The sequence below is a fragment of the Vanacampus margaritifer genome, chromosome 1 (genome assembly GCF_051991255.1).
Source record: "Vanacampus margaritifer isolate UIUO_Vmar chromosome 1, RoL_Vmar_1.0, whole genome shotgun sequence".
In the NCBI taxonomy this organism is placed as follows: domain Eukaryota; kingdom Metazoa; phylum Chordata; class Actinopteri; order Syngnathiformes; family Syngnathidae; genus Vanacampus; species Vanacampus margaritifer.
In genome coordinates, this window is record NC_135432.1 from 65,679,576 (window position 1) to 65,699,269 (window position 19,694).

Consider the following 19,694-nt stretch of genomic DNA (forward strand, 5'->3'; position numbering starts at 1 on the left):
AAACAAGGTTTTTTTCTTCTTTTTTCTAAGAATATAAATATTTTTGGAAGTTAGGTCACAATCTTTTCACTGTTAAAATGACAACTTTTTGTCAAAACTTTTTCGACATTACGCTCATAGGATGACATCAATTTTTTGGTCCGAATAACATGACTTTATTCTTGTACCATTAAAAAAAAAAAATTGGGTCTGTAACACGATTATTTGTCATTTTTAGAAGTTTACATCTTTTTTTTCTAGGACAATCCATTCCTGTTAATACAGGATTTACACCGATATGACTATTTGAGTACTGATAGCTTTAGTAGTTTTGATATGAAATTTCATTTATCACATTGCCCAAAAATTATGAGCCACAACCTTCCTTTAGGGCAGATGATGACTCGCCGATGTATCAAAATGCTGCAGTATAGCGCCAACTACTGCCAAGGAGGACTTGTCAGAATTGGTTTTGCCTTATCCTTAAATATCGGTTGTTGGTATCGGCAGCCTCCTCGAGTATTCAATACCTTAAAGTACATCCAGTAATGGCCTGATCTGATACCTAATATCAGGACTTTTTTTTTAACACAAATTTATTGTGTTGTATATTTATTAAATTCAGTGAAAAGTTTAAAAAAATATATATCAACCTGATAACGTAGTTTTCAAAAGCCCACATTTGGAACTGAATCTCCTTGGCCTTTGTCAGTAGTAGAGTGAAAGTCGCCTGTCCTTTATCGTAGCGGAAACGCGTCTATTTTTAAAAAGCCGGCTAGCGGTTGCACAGGTGTTTAGTGGCAGTAGAAGCTTAAGGCCGAAAATTCCAAAGAGCCGTGAGCTGGCGAGCCTACAGCTGTGCACATCCGTCAAGATGGGAATCATTCCGGGAATGCGGATGGGTGGCAGAGGTGGGGGACTGAGTCAGGTGACTTAACTCCAATCAGACCTAAGTCGCCAATTTTAGGACTTGGGACATGCTTGGCGAACACGTGAGAAAAGACTCAACGAGGAAGCAAATTGCAGCTAACTGGCTACACTCTTAAAACTGCTAGGTTTAAAGTAACCCAAATTGGCTAACCCAACGTGCAGGGTCCATGAAAAAAAACAAGACAAAACAATTTGGGTCAAGAATGGACTGGTCCACTACTAGGGTCAATTTTTTTTGGTGTTTTTTTTTTTTTAAAAAAGTTGGGTCAAAATTGACCCAAGTAGTGGCTGTCCAAACCCTAACCTTGGGTAAAAGTAACCCAATCTGCTCAAAATTCAGTGTTACCCAGTGAGCGGGTTAAGGAAACAATCCAGCATTTTTTTTGGGGGGGGGGGGGGTCAAATCTTAAATTGTGACTAAGCAAGATAAATGACCTTTTTTTTTCAGAAAGTTGGGTCATATTGACCCAAGTAGTGGCTGTCCAAACTCTAACCTTGGGTAATATTAACCCAATCTGCTCAAAATTCACTGTTACCCTGTGAGTGGGTTAAGGAAACAATCCAGCATGTTTTGGGGTTTCAAATCTTAAATTATGACTAAGCAAGATAAATTGTCTTTTTTTTTTCAGACAGCCAGGTCAAATTGACCCAAAAGTGGCTCGGTCCATTTTTGACCCAGCTGTTTTTTTGTGTGTTTTTTTTTTTTTTTAAGAGTCAGATCAAGCAGACACAACAGAACTGTCTAAAAAGGTGACCATCTTCAACTCGCTCCAATCCAATCGTCAACCCAATCTTCAGGATCCAAAATTTAGGTAAAAGTAACCCAATCTGTTCAAAATTCACTGCTACCCAGTAAGTGGGTTCGAAAAACAATCTTTTTTTTTAAATTTTTGGGTGGGGGGCAAATCTTAAATTAAGACAAAGCAAGATTTTGCCGATTTCCTTACGTAGCACAGAAAGACGACCCACCTGCGAGGGCTTTAATCCGCGAGCGCTCGAAGAGTCGCGCCGAGCTGTTGTCGTTGTCGAGGTCCTCGTCGGGGAGCTCGAAGCGAGTGTTGATGCGACTGTATTGCTGCGTGATCTCCACATTGTCGAAGTCCGTGGTGGAAGTCATGATGGAGGTTTGAGGGGATGACTGCAGGGGAGGGCGGCGGTGGGTGAGTGGGGTGGGCGGACGTCACGGCGTCCTCAGGTCCTCGAGTTAAAAAGGTTAAAAAAATAATAATAATAAAAAAAAAAGTAGAAAATGTAGCCTGGTGATAGATAGTCTGGGACAGAAGAAAAACACATTGATTAGTATCTTTGAAGCCGAAGGCGTGATGGGAATAAAAAAAAATAATTATGGACACAATATGTAGATATATCGTGTGCCCGCACAAAATGCTCATTTGTGGCCTTGATTCCAATGTAATCGGCAAAAAAAAAATGTTGCCACAAAATACTGAATTGTGAACACAAAACACTAATGTGAGCATTAAATACTCTTTTGTGGCCACAAAATCAATGATTTTTTTTACCATCAAATTTCTAAATGGAATATTTTATCATCAAAATATCAAAAGCTCCAACATTTTAAATTCAAACTTAGATGGCACTACTATACCTTGAAACCCTCTTTTTTTTTTTAACATTCAAAACTGGAACCCTAATTTCCAAAATTCAATGTTGCATGCGACTATGTGGCTTATGCAGGACGGCACAGTCGCTGTTATAAATAGTTGAGTTGCTAGAAAATGGCCGTCGACAATGGATGTCCGCTACCAGCTCCATTTTGTCGTTTTGACCCCGCGCCCCAGTGACAGCGTGTTCATTCTTAGCGCGGAATGGCGGTTTATCAGGCAACGGCATAGCTCCCTTATCACGTGTGTGCGCGCCATGGGGAGTGGTGGACTCACACACACACACACACACACACAACGTGGTAACAAAGTGACATCGCTGTGAATGGTGTCGTCCAACCATCATCAGCAAGCAACAAGTTGCGACGCGCTTCTCAGAAATACACTAAACTCCCGCCCATTCGAAAATTGCCACGCAAAATTTCTGTAATTCGATACCACTTTATTTCCAAGACAGATACCAGTACAAGTATTCACTTTTGATACCGCTAGTATTTTTGATTGAGAAAATTTCATTTGATGATTCGCCGATGTGTCAAACTGCCGCAATGTCAGATTTCTTTTTGTACTCAATGTTTAATGAAGTATCGGTGGTTGGTATCGGTAGCCTCCACGAGTAGCCAAAGTTCTGGCCCATTATCGGCAGTGGCGAAAGCTAACCGCTGATTGGCTGCTCAAAATAAGTCCTTAACGAAAGTCATTTGCGATAAATGTATGTATCACTGGGAGAAAAGTGCAATAAAATGATGATAGGAAAGTAGTAACTCATATTTTTACGGATTGCCAAGAGGTGTACATTTTTTTTCCGATCAAATCACCTGTAAGCAAATTATTTTGAAGTTTAATGCTGTTAAGATTTGAAAAGATATTGGCGTATTTTGGAAGCATAGTTTTTGATTGATTGACTTTTTAAATTTTGAGGAAGATGTTTGTTTTCTAACATTTGAGGCAAACAAGTGGACCCGTTATTTATGAGGATAAAGACCTAGCCTGACCACAAATAGCAAAAATCCATACGTAAATGGATGCTACCTAGGAAAAACAATATTTTTCATTATTTTTCAAACTTTATTAATTTCTTAAACATTACTCACTGACTCAAAGATTGACTTTGACTATCATATTATTAACATCAATATTATATTATTAATATTAATATAATTTATTATATACAAAAATATTTTAAATTATAGTTTTGAGGATTGTTTATCTTTTAATTTTTAAGTATTTTTTTCAAACTAATTAATAAGCAATTTATGAGGCCAATTTTTTATTTTATTTTTTTAGATTTTTCGATAACACCTCTAATTTTTAGGTATACTTTCAAACTCATTTTGGTATATTTTTTGACACATTTTTCTGACTTTTGAGGTATTTTCCCAACATTTTTCACAATCAACATTTACTGTTCACATTGGGTCTCGGTCCCTCCGAACCCCTGCAAAAAGCGAGGGTTCAAGTAAACTTGTGCAGAGCGGGTGGGGGCGGCATATAGACGGGGCGGGGGCCCCCCACGGATGATGTTTCAATGACGCGTCCTTCAGGTTTCCCTCAGCTTACTGCTCGCTATCACACGTTCACAGAAGGACCTTATCAAGCACAGGGGTGGCGGGGGTCAGGGGGCGGGGCTTATCGGCTCCATACACACACATCCACACACACACACACGAGCTTAAGTGGACCAACGGCCCTCAACTGTCCACTTGCAGGACGATGAAGTTGCATTTTTTTGCCAAAAAGTTGTAACATTAATAGTAAACAGTAAACATTTTTCGAGAAATAAAAGACGAACTCTATTAGTTTAAAATTTTCCCCCATTTTTTTCACGAAAACCTCGATTTTTTTTATTGTATTAGAACAGATTTAAAATGTGGTTAATCGTGAAGTCATGCGATTAATTACAATTTAAAAAAATAATCACCTGATGCTCCTAATTTTTAATAATCTTTTCTTTAAAAAATATTATAAAAATTTAAAAAAAATAATAATCACAATTATTTATTTAAAAAAAGGAAAATGTTCTTAAAAATTAGGTGTGTCAGGTGATTTTTTTTTTTTTGCGTAATTAATCGCATGACTTCACTAGTTAACTCACGATTAATCACAAATTTTATATCTGTTCTAAATGTACCAAAAAAATTATAGGTTTCATACTCTAGTTAACAAAAGTGGGAAAAAAAAATTGACGTCTATAGCTGTCAATGGCAGTGAATGAGTTAAGAAAGTCAGCGAGGATCAGAGGGGAACATTTTTTATTTAATGTGAATAAAGTTTTAGTAATAGCATCTCTGAGATATTAACTGGTTTTAAGAACAAAAAAAATGCACAAAAATGTGTCAAGTCAAACCTCAAATTAAAGAGTTTTGGCAAGGTTTTGGTAGTTGCAATTGAATAATAAACTATATTTATCCAGGGGGAAAGGTCAAATTTCACTATTTTTTTTGAACAGGAAGGTTATGTTAAACATTTTAGATCGTTTTTTTGTGTGCGCGCATTTTTCCCCAAAATATATATTTTTTTAAATAGAAAAACGCGGTATAATTCCATCAGAATTATATTTTGTAAAATAAAATAAAATAATAAGTCACAGTTTTGCAAGAATAAAGTATTTTTCTGAGAATATAACTCATTGTCCAATGTGTGACAAACCACACGGAGTCACACCTCAAATTTCAGACCCCGGCGAGGCCTTTCAATATCTGCACCTATTTTGCAAATCTGCCTTCGCGTGATGCCGCAATGACCACAAAAACACTTTCATGAGCTCTAGCCGTGACTGAGCAGAGGGCGAAATAAGAGACGGGACTTGAAACCGACGACATGTGCGACCTGCTGCATTCTTCACTTTGCATTCTGCAACTCCAACTGCAGCAACTGGACTGAGGAAGAGGAGGAGGAAGAGGAGGGTGGCAGGCGGTGGACAATCCAGACATAACAAACATTTGACCAGCATCATCTTCTACTCACTCTTGACTTTGAATGCAAGTTAATAAAGTGGACAACCTCCAAGGCCTTGCTTTAAGGAACAAGTCTACAAACTACTGATGAAGTGTATTTACATTAGAAAGTCCTGGCTGGTCCACACGCACGCGTGCCCTTTTAAGGGGAAAAAAAGAGGAACTTTCTTGGCTCACTCCGCATGTATTCGTGTGTTTTGGATATTTAAAAGAACACTTTGTAACAATACAGACCTGTGGCTCATTTTCAGGAGGCAAAAAGTTCATTAGCTTAGCAAAAAGTTCATTAGCTTAGCAAAAAGTTCATTAGCTTAACAACACTTCTTAAATAGGCTACATGATTCTCAAGAGTCGGAGGCCAGGATGACACCAGAATGTACACTTTTGATTCACTTTCTGGGGTTCAAAATAGCTGCAAAGATAATACATGACACTCAAATTTGAGGGCAAAGAGCAAACGTCATTCTTTAACAAAAAGAGTTTTCCCTCCCCCCAAAATAAATTTTGACTCTGGATAAACAGGCAGTTTACGTTCGTTTGAAGTGTATTAACAGTTATTTATACTCACATTTGACACCTTTTAGTCGACCAAAACGGTCCAGTTTGCACCTTTCCAACATGAAGCAAAAGCCCAAAATGACTTAGAGTGACGTTTACGCGAGGTCACTTTGTTGGACGACGACTCGTTTTCCTTTTACGCGCAATGTCGCCGTGCGTAAAAAGTCACTCGTGCGTCCGCCTGCGGCCTAAATGACGCCAATTAAACGTCAAAACCGCTAAAACGGGATTTTAAACAATTCAAATCAGACAAGTATGGAGTTGAGACCGCGTGGGGGGTGTTTGACGTCGCAACAGGTGCTTTCCACAGCCGGGTGACAACCACGCAACGAAAGCCCGTAAAGAAACATCACGATTTTAATGTCGCACTTACTTTTTTTTAATGAAATGTGTCCAAGTGGCGTCTCTCGTCCCAGCCGGCGGTTACTTTAAGGTCCCATGGGCGCATCGGGGTCCCACTCGAGGTTGCTCCTGCCTGGAGGGGACCAGGAAACGGGGGGTAAAGAAGAAAAAAAAAGAGAGAGAAAGCAAATAGGGAGGGTAGGGGGGGACTGCGCTCCACGCTCATTCCCGAAGGCAGCCGGCCCACTGACCCGCCCTGTGGGGTTAAAAATAACGAGTGGGCGCATCCAGTGAGGGGTGAGGAGTGGGGGGGGACGATACATTCCCCACGCTGGGCTGCAATAACAGAAGTGACTGCACGTCTTGGGCTGCATGTGTGTGGACTCCAATCAGCCCCACCGCCCCCCACAAACCCGCCCACCAAAAGTGCAACGGAAAGAACATTTAACAACACCTTTACTGGGGCTAATTAGATACTATAACACCAGACACAATACAATTATACAATTGTAATAATACATCATCTAACACCTTTCAGAGCAAGGAATCGTTTTTTTTTTGTTTTTTTTAAATCATGACATAATAGCACAACACATTAGGATTTAGTATTAAAAAAACAGACAAATATAAAAAATGTGATTATTTTAATCAAACATAACATCTTTGGTAATAGGGAAAAAAATACATCGTTTATGCATATTTCATATAAAAAAATTACAATTCAAAACATAAATAAGCTTGAACACCACAAGTATAAAAACATAGCAATGCACATAAAAAATAAACAGCACCGAAAAGGCTGTCACTGCATTCCGTCATTGTGCCTTGATTTTATTTTATTTTTTTATGTCTTTGGTTTTTCCAATGAGAACTTGCATAAATTAGACGAGTACAAAAAAATGGTGCAGGGGACTCTGAAGTTGCTGCTTTAAAATAATGTGAATAAAACAAACTACAGCATTTCGGAATCCAACCCCCCCCCCCCCCCCCCCAACTATATTAAGGCGTGTAAACCCTCGCAACCCACTTTTCACTTCAAATCTACAATAATCAAACTTTGATGTCATGCGCCACCTACATTACATTCCTGCTTATGAGTTGGTCAAAACCCTGGAATTTTCCCAAATGGCTGACTTACTGTCTAATTTGAGGCTTTTATGACAATTTCATGTTATGATGGACATGTCATCCCAATTTCATGTGAATCAATTGAACCGGTGTCAGGGACTAACTTTTTCTTTTTTTTTTTGTGGTCATTTCCCGAGAATTTGCAAAATGATCATCTAATTTGTGCTGCACCCACATTAGGACAAAAAGCTTGGCAATTCAGTATCGCCATCGGCCAGGGTGCTTGCTTTCAATTGGGGATTATTTGGATGAAATTGCAATTGCCAGCTCTGTAATTTGTATTGTTCACGAGTGTGCGCTATGATAGACATGCACACCCAATACGAGGTCAATTGGTAAAACTTCCCCCGCCATCTTTGCTACAAATACCATAAATACAAAAGTAAAGAGATGCAGTATCGGGTCAGTAGTCACAAATAATTACACAAAAATAAAGTCCACTTTTTGGTTTGTGGCTGTGTCAAACAGGAGGAGGCAAATATTTGCGATACAGTTCAGGAAGTGAAGTGCACAAATGCCAGCAAACCAAAGTTTCTGTTGTTTCTTAGGTCAGTGGTTCTTAAAAAGTGTGCTACGCAGGTTCCCTCTAGTGGTACGCAAAAAAACTGGATTCAATGTTCTAATTGGAAAAAGGACACAAAAAAAAAAAGGCTGTTTGAAGGTTCACCTGTTCCAGAATAAAACACCCGCCATGAATTTTCTCCCCATAACAATGGAAATAGAAATTGACAACAACATGATACTCAAACATCCAGTATGTAAAAAGCTACTAAGATAAAAATCATCTTTGGTAAACTCGCGTTACGATTGTAAAAATGTTTAAAAAAAATAATAATTACAAATAAAAAAAACAACAACCTTCATAATAATATAAAAATAAAGCTGCTCGTAAAGAGTAAGAGTGCTCTCGTTGTGTAGTAAAAAAAAAAACCTCAATTAAATTAAAAAAAAAAGGTGCAAAATGAAGCGTCGGAATGCCTCCGAGGTGAAGCGTCGATAGCCGATCATGTGTCGGCCGCCACGGCGAGGTCGGCCATGACGGCCGCTTGCCTCCGAGCCACCGCGCTCAGCAGCCGCGGCGGGAAAGACGGCACGCCCAAGTCCACCTGGGCCACAAGACCCCCGAAAGGTAAAACACACAAATAGCCACTTTGTACGGAACCCAAGACATGACATATGGCGAGAAACTGTTATTGTAGCCACGTAACATAAACACGGGTATGCCATGCACATGAAATATTGGTTTACGAACACGTGACTTTATATCGTTAGCATGAAGAACTTGGACGGCTGGGTAACATAAGTGATATGCAAATAATCAAGAATAATATTCACATTATTATGTATTTTATACATGTTTTGTAGTCACAAAATGATCATTTTGTGCGAATGTTATATCTAATTTGTGGCCAATATTCTCATATCCGCCTGTCATGTCTGGTGTTCCGTAGTTTTGACAAGAAATTCAACACGAGTGACGGCGATGCTGCAGCGGTCCGAACCTGCAGCAGGTAGACGAGCCGGGTGGCCTCGCGTCCGCTCCCGCAACCGCCGCGTGTGATTGGCTGCAGGAGCCAGCAGCTGGGCATCATCTCGCCTCGGACGGCGTCGGGGCCGGGACGCGGGAGGGACTCGTCGAATACGGACCGCATGGCCAGCACGTGGACGTCGCCCTGAGGTTGCAAACGTCTAATTCAGTTTTTTCAGCCTAAACTTCATTTAAGATGTGCAGTCAAAGAAAAGAAAATAATAAAATACTCCGTCAAGAACTATGTCATGTACTGTATTTGAGGATGTAAACAGAAAAAACACATATTGTGAGCCGATAACTATTTAAAAAAAGAATTCAAATGTAAACTTAAGTACGTTAAATGCAATGGATATAGAAAATCTACACACCACTGTTCAATTGGTGGATTTTTGTGATATAAAAAAAGACCTGTAACGTGTACAAGTCAATTGAAAAAAAGACAAATGTTGTATAATTGTTTGAAATTGTTCCTTCAGAACGCAGCCATAACTCCAGTTATGAGGGTGTGCACACTTGTGCAACCACATGATTTATTTATTCACCAGTTGACTCGTGGACGTCATAGGCCACTTAAATAATAAGCATTGAAATGATTCATCTTGGTCTCATTTTCACAAAAACTTGACATTTGAAGAGGGGTGTGTCGACTTTTTCTGTCCACTGTAGCTGACGACTAGCCCGGCGGCGCGCTAACCTGTTTGGACTCGGCGCTGATGCAGCAGAAGTCTCGCGGCTGGCTGAGGTGGCAGCTGGACGCGTCCGTTAAAATGTAGACTGGACACACGCACGGTTTCATATAAGGAGACAGAAGGAGAAGGTTCCAGAATGTTTGATTTTTAAAACAGGCAAAATTATAGCAGTATAGTTCAAATGTTAAAAATGTGCAAAAATAAAGACATGATTAATCATACTGTATAAATATGATACATTTTCATTTTTAATGTTAGTTATCATTCATTTCTATATTACAATACACATTTTTGGCACTATTCTGTTTATTTTGAGTTTCCCCCTTGAAAAAAAAAAAGTCAGTTTCAGTCCATAATGATTTTTTTCCCCCCTCATAAGTATCTGACCTAGGTGAGTGCTGCCATCTAGCGGGCGAGTCCATGCGGTGCGGACGGACGGGTGGTAGTCCTGAGCGTTGCGGGGCTGTCGGAGGACAGCCCACAGACGCTCCGGGGGTCCGTCCAGCTCCGTGGCCCCTAGAAAAGCGTGCGCCGAAGGGTTCGAGGATGCCTTGTAGTAAGCCTGGATGCCTCGCTCTTCTCCCTGGTGTCTTGGGCAACCAATCAACCAATCAATTAAGAAATGAATCAAGATAAAAATGGACTCGATTGAGGAGGTCACCTCCAGCCAGCAGAAGGTTTCCCCTTCACCAGGTTGCTCAAATCACCGCAGGATGCCAGTCGCACCTTTGGATTCAGAATGAAAAACATTTATTACAAAATGCATGTAACTTCATCATCTTTTGTCACCCAAAATACAATGACTACCTAGAAAATAACTTTTTCCTAAAAAATATAAATTTTCTCTTTAAAAAAAAAATCATCAAATCAAATATTTATAAGAATATACAACTTTTTTAAAAAAATACATCACTTTTTTTCTCAAAAATATACTTCTGTTTTTCAAAATATATATTTTTTTACATAAAAAACACCTTTTATCTAAGAAAACGTGACCTTTTGCTTGAAAATGTTAATGTTACATTTAAAATTGCGATTTTTCTTTTCAAAAAGTTGACATTTTTCCCTAAAAGTATGTCATATTTAATAATTTATTCATGTAGACAATCATGTAGGATTTTTCTATTTAAAAAAATAAAAAATAGAAATTTTTGTCCCAACAAATACAATATCCGCTTGGTTATACAAAGATGATTTATGACTTTCAGTCTGAAAAGTATGTCTTTTTTAATCTCTAAAAATATACAGTACAAAATATAAAAACCTAAAAATTACATGACTTTTCTCCTAAAAAATAAAAAAATATTTTTTTTTACAATTATAGCTTTAGATGTTGAAAATATGTTTCTATGTTTTGTGTTACTACCTCAGCCAGAGCTCGGCCCAGCAACGTGGCCGTGATGTCCTGATAGCCTGCGGACATGGAGGAGGAGGAGGAGGAGGAGCCAAAGGAGGCGGCGCGACGTCGAGGACAAGATGTCACCGACAATGGTGACGAGGTCATCAGGGGCTCACAACGGGTATCTAAAAAAAAAAAAGAAAAGGATGCTTTCATTCCATTTGTCATGTACATGTATTAGCTGTACAGTATATTGAACATGCCGAGTGCCATGTTGTCAAATTGTGACTTACCCTGAGCAGAAATGGAGTTCCGTGAGGAAACTTTCTCACCTTCCTCAAGGAACGTGGAAGCCTGAAAAATAAAAGTGGTTCAAATTTTAGACAAAGCATCAATTTTGTAGGATTTTTTTAATTTTAAATATATCACTTCTATTCTCCCACGGCTCCTAAAATTATTGAAAAAAAAAATACAGGTTCTATCTCTTTATTCCTGTACGATTCCAAAATTTTCTTGAATATATTTTACTTTTTATCTTGAAAAGATACGATTTTATTCTAGAAAATAAGTGGTGTTCTTTGTAAGATTATGCCTATTTATCCCCACAAAATATATAAGATATGCAGTTTCTAAGATTTGATTTTTTAAAAATTTTATTTAAAAAACAAAAGGCTTTTTTTTTTTAAACTATGCCAACTTTTTCCCCCCTCAAAAATATACACATTTTATTCCTTCAAACCTGATTAGGTAGGATTATGACTTTTTATTCTGAAAACATAACTTTTTGGGAAAAATAGACTTTTTTTTTTTTTTTTTTAAATAAATGTTATGTTATGTTATGTTATTACAACTTGTAAAAATCTAAATATATAAATATCCAAAAATATCCAGCTTTAGTCTTGAAACTATACTAACTTTATTCCTGTAGGATTATGACTTCTTTTTCAGTCATACACAACTTTTCTTAAAAATAGAGAACTTTTTCTTGAAAATATAAACATTTTATTCTCGAAAAATATCCAACTTCTTTCATGTAGAGTTCTGAGTTTTCATCTGGAAAATGTGACTTAAAAAAAAAAATCCTACATTTTTGTTCTTAAAAATATATGACATTATCTCGAAAAGCCCTATTTGCATTCCACTTTCCGTTTTTTTTTTGCCATGTGTCTGACATGCACTACATGTCATGTAGAATTGATTTTCACTCACATGTCCAGAAGTTAGTCTGTGGCCGTTTTGCATTTGCAGAGTATTGCCGCTGTTGTACCCCGACGTGGGTCCAGATGACAGGCTCAGGCTGGATCCGGTGCACAAGGTGCTGTTGCTGATCCTGGTTCCATGCCTCAGGTCATCCTGGTAAAAAAAAAAAACAAAAAAAAACTCTATATATATCACTCTCTTTAATTTACTAACATACACAAAATACTATAAATCAACCAAATGTTTATTTTTAATGTACTGTATAGATGTTTTCATTCTTAGGCCATTTATATATGAGGTTAATGTGCCTGTAAATGTTTATTTTGAAAAATAAGTCATTTTTAATGGTATTTATAATTGATTTCATTATGATCATTAACTCATTCACTGCCATTGATGGCTATTGATGTCAAAAATTCATTAGAACTATTTTTATTTAACATTTTTCCACTTTTGTTAACAAGAGTATGAAAACCTAGAATTTTTTTCTTGTACATTTAAAACAGGTAGAAAATGTATGATTAATTGTGAGTTAACTATTGAAGTTGTGCGAATAATTACAATTAAATAATTTAATCGCCTGACGCAATTAAAAAAAGAAAAGAAAAGATTATTAAAAAATTAGGAGCATCAGGCGATTACATTTTTTATTCGCAATTAATTGCAGGACTTCATGAGTTAACTTACTCACAATTAATCACAAATTTTATATCTGTTCTAAGTGTACAATAAAACAAATTCTAGGTTTTCATACTCTTGTTAACAAAAGTGGGAAAACATGTTAAACTAATAAAAATAGTTCAAAAGAATTTTTGACGTCTACAACCGTCAATGGCAGTGAATGAGTTAAAGAATTATCACATTGGATACATTAATAAAATTCATCAATTCATTTATTATTATTATCATCAACTGCCCCCCCCGCCAAAAAAAAAACATGTAACAAATAGGACATGATTCTTGATTATTGTACATGTTTGGTGGCCCACATTAAACACAATGAGGCCTCAGGCCATACTTTGCCCACCCCTGTGTTGGATATACTTCGCCCACCCCTGCGTTAGACATACAGTATCGTACCTTGGCGTCTTGAGATAAAGCCTGCTGAAGAATTCTTCTCTTCTCCTGCTCGGTCCTCTCACGCAGCCGCTCCCTCGCCTTGGCGATCTCGCTCATGGCTTCCTCCCGAGCGCGGCCGTAATCGCGCAGCAGCTGCTCGATGTCCGATGGGTACACGCCATCGCCACTCGCCAGGTCTCGTATTCTGCCGATAAGCGATGACGTGAAGTTGAATGAAATGCGCGTTTAACACGGGATGAGACATCCAAGTCGTACCCGCTGATTTCTGGTTTTAGCTGTTGGCCGGGTGCGGCTGGAGGGCTTGTCGGATGATGTCCGCGGGGGCTTAGGCTACGAGCTCGACGGTTGGTTTGAGGACGATCCTCCATCTTTTCATGCAAACCCTCGATGCTCTGTCTGGGACGGTACGAAAAGTAATATATATGAAATATGATCCGTCAGTGAGTCGGATGGTCAGTCTGTGGGTCGATTGGTCGGATGGTCAGTTGGTGAAGCGTCTTACAACCAAAAATGTCAACTGGACTGGATGGCCATTTTGTTGGTGGGTCATTCACTGGTTCGGCTCTCCTGCTTTATCATGCAAGAAATGCATGACTTTTTTCATTTTACCATGTTGTTTATAAATATTGCACACAAGTAATACTTTTTCAAAACATCGAAAATTAATACTGAACCTAACTAAAACTCAACATTATTCAACAAAACCGACCTGAAAACTAATTTAATCTAACTAAATTTCAAAAAACAAAATTCAAAATGAAATAAAAACTAACTAAAATGCAAATTCCAAAACAATAATAACCCATGTCAGATGTTTGGTCAGTTGGCCGATCGGCCGGTTATGACCATGTGATGACACAGTCCACGCTTTTAGTAGATCTCGTCCATCCAATTGGACCAACCTCCTCCCCAAATGAATTGTTAGTCGGTAGTCCAGGATCTCCATAACTAAAAGCCGCTACATTTCCATCACAGCTTTCTGTCACTAGTCACTACATTGTTGGACACCAGAGATTACAAGTGAAGTAAATATTCTGTTTCAATTTAATTATAACTGTTTTGATTTAGTTGTAACTATTTAGAATTGGACAAAATTGCTTTGATTTACTCAGTATAGTTTTGTGTGAGAATTCAAATGATGTGAGGGGGTTGGTTTTCTCTTTGTTCTCTCCTGAGAACATGTGGTGGGGGCAAGCGAAAGTGTAAATTAGACCCCTTTGTTTATAAGATGGCTCCTCAGAGTCTCTCTCAGTCTCTTCTGTAAACAACGTCAACCCTTATCTGATTATCTGTGTTTCCATCATGTGACTACGAGCGGGAAGAAAAGAAGGAGGTACCATGTGACTAGCTGGGAGGGTCTTCTGCAAGGACAAAGCATATGAGGGGCGAGCAGGGGGTGGGGCGACACAGTTGAGAATCAAAGATAGCGCGGGTGGCGGCTATTCTCTCTGTCCACAAATTTGCGAATAAAATCCTTAAGTAATGCCTGAATTCACTGATCTCATTGTATGTTTTGATAATCAACATCATGAACACGGAAAAGTAAGTATTCATCTTACAACACAAGCAAACACTTACTTATCCTGCAGCTGCTTTTTTCCCAGGGCGGACTTCCCCGTGCGCTCCTCCGCGGCCCTGCAAGACAGCATCTTGAGCAGCGCGTCCGTCTCCCCGAGGCCGTAGTGCAGCTTGGCCTCGGCCAGCTCCACCGTCAGCGGTTTGGAGTTGGCCCCGAGGCCGACCGAAGCCATCACGTGCTCCCTTTCCTGACGCAGACACGCGATCTCTCTTAACCTTCCTTCGGAGTTGCAACTCTCAACCGTGTCAGAAAAACCGCCGCGCTTGGATGGCCGAGGGTCGATGCCGGACCAATTGGTGAACTTGTTGTGCAAGGGCAGGTCCTCGGGTAACGTCTCCGTGTCCACTCCGGTGATTGGTTTAGCGTTCAGCAGGACGTCGGTGCTGCACTCGCTGGGCGTCGAGGATGCGGGCGGAGATATGCTGCAGGTAGCGTCGCAAAAAGGGGCCGCTTGAGGGATTTGCTGGGCTGGTTTGGTGGATTGGATGACGAGAGCGTTGGGGTAGTTCTGTAGAGAAAAGTCTGACCAGTGAGGACTTGGCGAAGAGTTCCATTTGGGCTGAGCTTGGGTATTCCCATTGTGAGTACTATCGGAGTCTTTAAGGCTTGAATCATTCCTTTCACAGACTTTCTCAAGCGATTTACCACAGCAAACACCACAAACACGTCCTGATGACCCGGAAGGAGACTCGGTGAAGCTTTTCTCTTCCGTGCGTCCGTTCTGATGACTTTCTGCAGCCGTCAACTGTCGTTGCGCACCCAAAGTGACAATGGGGGACGATGCCCGATCTGTGAATGTCGTCACGGGCTTTGATGAGTTTCTCAGCCGAGGGGTTTGGTTTTCTTGGCATCTGTTTGGTTTCAAGTTGTTTTCAGAGGCGGAGTTAAGACGACGGTGCGGCATTTCGGGCAAAGATTTCTTTACGGGAGCGTATCTGATTTGCCTTTGGCATTCGACATGCAACGTTTTTAAAGACGTACTTCCAGGTTGGAACGCACGAGACGTCCTGTCTTCTTTGTCACTCGTCTCCAAACAGAGAGAGTCTTTGTTTGGTGAGGCCGTCTCAGCACCAATCAGTCTCAAGGTCACGTTGATCTCGTGTGATTCGGACCTTTGGTGTTTCTTTGTATTTTCCGGAGTCAGCGGTCTTTCTGTCTGGAGACCGACATCCGAGGCGGTTTGAGTCGAGCAGTTGACGCCGATATTTGGGATCAATCGAGGGCACAACCCGCAGACGCGGCCTGTCCTCAAACCCTGGACGTCTCCCAGCAGGTCCGAGGTGCTGTGGATCAGCTTCGATAGGTGGACCGACATGTTTTCCATACTGGTCCATGTCAGAAAGTCGTTCATTTGAACCCGGGTCTTCGGGACATCCGTGTGGCTCCTTTTGTGCCGCTCCCTCCTCCGTGGAGTATCCGGCGGGACCAGCTCGGTCTGAATGCCGTCTTCATTTGTTCCTCTTTGGCTTAACTCCTGATCAGACGCGTTCAAAGCTGCCGGTTCGAAGCTGCTAAGCGTGCTTGGGAGTCCTTTGTGGGCCGCGTAGGCGCTCAGATGGGAATAGAAAGGTGAATTCTGCGCGTTTAAGCCGTTGTCGACGCTACAGCACCTTGTTATTCGCTTTTCAGCGCCGTTCAAAAGCGGCGATTTGCGGGAAAGATCGGCAGCACTTCCAAAGGCCGGGTTCTTGCGGCGTGACCGTTCGCCGTCTTGCCACTGATGAGCAAATGGGTTAATATCACTGCAGGCAAAATGCATGAGCAATTCCTGAGACGTGAGGTCATTTGGCCTCGGTGATTTTGATTGCGGAGGTAACGAGAGTCTTTTCCTGCAGAAGGCAACATCTTTCGTCAGATCCATCTTGGAGTTGACTTTGGAAATCTCGGCATTCGACTGCCTGGCGTCTGTTTTGTCTTCACTCTCAAGTCGTAGCTGAGTAGACGATCGCTTGCCAGAGGTTTGGTCTTCATCTGATGATGATGATGTTTGAAAGGAAGGGGAGGAAAGTGGTTGCATTTTTGTCTTCCTGAGCCTTTTGGACTTGTTCTTTTTAAGCAGAAGCGACGAATGGCACCGGGTGCCAACAGTGGAGATTTCAGATCTGCAATAACTTGTACTTGTGACCGGCTTTTCATCTTTCAATGCCGCGAACCTCTCTGGAACATGCACCTCGGTTTGATTGGTCACACAAGATGCGTTATTTTTGCTTTGAGCTTTGTCAAACTTGCACCGACGACCTTGACATTTGGTGTTGGTGGTGTCATTCCTTTTAGCCACGCAAGCCTGAGAACTGCTGTGCTGATCTCGTCCTTCGACAGAAGGTTTATTTCCTCGTGCGTCATCGGTGAAGTCACATCCATCAGAGGATAGCTTGCGAGGGTGCTCAACTATCTTTGGTGATTGTTGGTGACACGTGTGACCACAGTCAATACTGGACATGCCTTCCACACGACCGTTCCCAGCAGAATGCTCGGGTCCTTTTGAACAATTCATCTTCAACAGATTAAGTTCAAAGCTGCCTGACACTTTGTGGCCGATTGGCTTGTTGTCAAGTTTGGTCAATGTAGCAAAAGTTTTTACTTCAGTAGCTTCTCCATCATTGGCCAATCCTTCCACCTGATCGCTGCCGTTATCTCGCGTCGGTTTCCTTATTTGATCGATTCCCTGCGCATCAGAATCAAAGACCGGGCTTCGGCTAGAGTTGCTATGACTGCAACGGTTCCTTTTGTCACTGCAGCCAATCAGTGACAGTTTTAAATGCTCTTGGACCACTTGTGAGATTCTCAAGTCGATGGCACTACAAATGGCCTCAGACTGGCAGCAATACTTTCTTTCGGGGTTGTCACTTTGACACCCTGCCTCTTTTCTATTGGCAGCAATTTGTTTTATTGCTACAAGTTTCTTCGGCGTGGGATCCGTAAATCCAAAGTTGGAGATGTCCACGTCACATTGTTCTTTTTTTGAGTTGTTATCGGACCAAGAATCTCGCTGGTTGTCAACAGGTGAAGGACTTCTTTTTGGAATTTTGAGGGTACCCACAAAAGCCTCCTTCTGCTCTTGGTTTCTCTTTCGGGAATTTCTACATGCTAATTCATGCTGCAGGGCAAAATACGTAGCATCGACATCTTTGGCGACATTCTTGTCGCATGGTTCTGAAAAATCTTTGGTAATCTGACGGCCAGACAAATCAGACTGTTGGAGTGTAACATCGAGACTGTGTGGACCTTCATCTTTCTGGGAAGCTTTTAAGGAACTTGTTGAGTCTGTCTTGAATTCTTGACTTTGCCCAGTAAAGTTGAACAGTTGCAGTTCTGTTTGACATCCTGAGGTACACAGCTTAGTCGCAACATCTTCAAATTTGCGGGGCAGAGATGGAGGATCTGCAATTAAACACTCGGCCCGGTTATCTGAGTGTTCTTTCTCATGATGTGACATCAGATCCATGGTTGGTTGATCATTCAAACCTTTGGCAGTGGTGCAACCTCGAGATGGACTGGGGACATCTGAGAGGTTGACACTAACTGGCTTGGAATGTTTAATGCGTTCTTTTCGGAAGGATGGAGAATCTCGGTTGATCCCGGAACTGCTTGCCACCTCGAGGGAGGAGTTCGCGCCGAGAAGCGTCGGCAGGTTTTCGGACAACCTCGCGACAATAGAACCGGTTTGACCAACGTGATCTTGTACATCTCTAAAACTGTCTGCTTTTGCAATTTCTGGTCTTGATTTCATGGAATCTTGCTGGCTCCATTGCATCCCTGCAGGGATAACTTTCGGATCTTGACGTATGCGCCATTCTAGACCCGTCGGTATCATCCCATCGCCGCACGGGGGATCCGTCACCACCGAGTACGTCGGAAGCACTTTTTGGCAAGAGCTCGTCGCAGCAGCGCACTTCTCCACAGCCAGCGAGTCTTTCGACATCTCGCTGTCTTCGCTGTCCGCTTCGCTCGGAGCCGCTTCCTCACTTTTCAGCTTCTCCGCGAGCGCCGTCGCGTAAGCCGAGGATAAAGAATCGAGTGAGAGGAAGCTGTCGGAGTCGGAGGTGCCTTCGTGCTGTTCCTTTACGACTTGCCAATGACATTTATCCTTCCGTCGTTGTTGTCTCTCCACCCATTGGCCCGTCTTGTTCATCAGAGCTTCAGTGCTGCGCCATCGTCTCGGACCCTCAGACGGACGGCTCTGCTCGAGCTCTTCACAAGAAACGGCTGTTTTAATAGTACGTCCACTCATCATGTTGCTATCTTCGTGGCTTCCGGGAGATCGACCTGCCATCTTTCCTACTACTTTGGGGTTGTTAGAACCTGACACTTCCACAGAATTAGAGAAGGACTTCCTGGTGCCACAAGACTGCGTTGAAGGAATTGGTATGTCCGTTTTGAATGCTACATTTTCTTTGCCGAGTGGCTGCACGGGGATGCAAAGGGGCAATTTTGGTGTAACGGCTGCGTTGTGGTCCGATCGGTTCTTAAAGGACAGTTCTCGTTGTGGCAGAAGAGGTTTTCGTTGGAATTGCTGTTCCAGGGAACTCTCCTCCTCCTTGGAATTCAGTACGACGTTGTCGGAGGATCTCCGTCTTTCTTGGCAGGACTGACTTAGTCCTGCGGGAAGCGCGTCGGAGCAACTCTGTGTCCTTTCACGCGGGAGACACTCGTCTGAAAGCCACTTCCGGCTGCTAACACTTGCAGGGGATGTGGCGTATAAAGTCACTTCTGTGGATTTATTTCTCTTCAGGAAGTGTCTGTTAAAAGTGAAATTTTTT

General features: G+C 41.3%; 2 protein-coding genes across 3 annotated transcripts in view; both read right to left on the bottom strand.

The window, feature by feature from the left end:
• Positions 1-6,695, bottom strand: part of sptb (spectrin, beta, erythrocytic) — a 39,721-nt gene extending 33,026 nt beyond the window's left edge. The window contains exons 1-2 of one of the 2 annotated variants that reach the window (XM_077562378.1): positions 6,420-6,695; positions 1,879-2,180 (exon numbers count right to left, since the gene is read on the bottom strand). In XM_077562378.1, coding sequence (XP_077418504.1) covers positions 1,879-2,026 — 148 coding nt within the window. In that variant the 5' untranslated portion in view covers positions 2,027-2,180; positions 6,420-6,695. Of the gene's footprint in view, positions 1-1,878; positions 2,181-6,056; positions 6,107-6,419 lie in introns of those variants that run through there. The other variant, XM_077562385.1, reaches the window with a different exon arrangement.
• A 702-nt stretch (positions 6,696-7,397) lies between these two features.
• Positions 7,398-19,694, bottom strand: part of stard9 (StAR-related lipid transfer (START) domain containing 9) — a 34,521-nt gene continuing 22,224 nt past the window's right edge. Inside the window, exons 22-32 of the mRNA XM_077562426.1 lie at positions 14,934-19,673; positions 13,611-13,751; positions 13,356-13,539; positions 12,285-12,428; positions 11,369-11,429; positions 11,103-11,260; positions 10,398-10,462; positions 10,124-10,326; positions 9,742-9,821; positions 9,019-9,189; positions 7,398-8,622 (exon numbers count right to left, since the gene is read on the bottom strand). Coding sequence (XP_077418552.1) covers positions 8,521-8,622; positions 9,019-9,189; positions 9,742-9,821; positions 10,124-10,326; positions 10,398-10,462; positions 11,103-11,260; positions 11,369-11,429; positions 12,285-12,428; positions 13,356-13,539; positions 13,611-13,751; positions 14,934-19,673 — 6,049 coding nt within the window. The 3' untranslated portion in view covers positions 7,398-8,520. The remainder of the gene's footprint in view (positions 8,623-9,018; positions 9,190-9,741; positions 9,822-10,123; positions 10,327-10,397; positions 10,463-11,102; positions 11,261-11,368; positions 11,430-12,284; positions 12,429-13,355; positions 13,540-13,610; positions 13,752-14,933; positions 19,674-19,694) is intronic.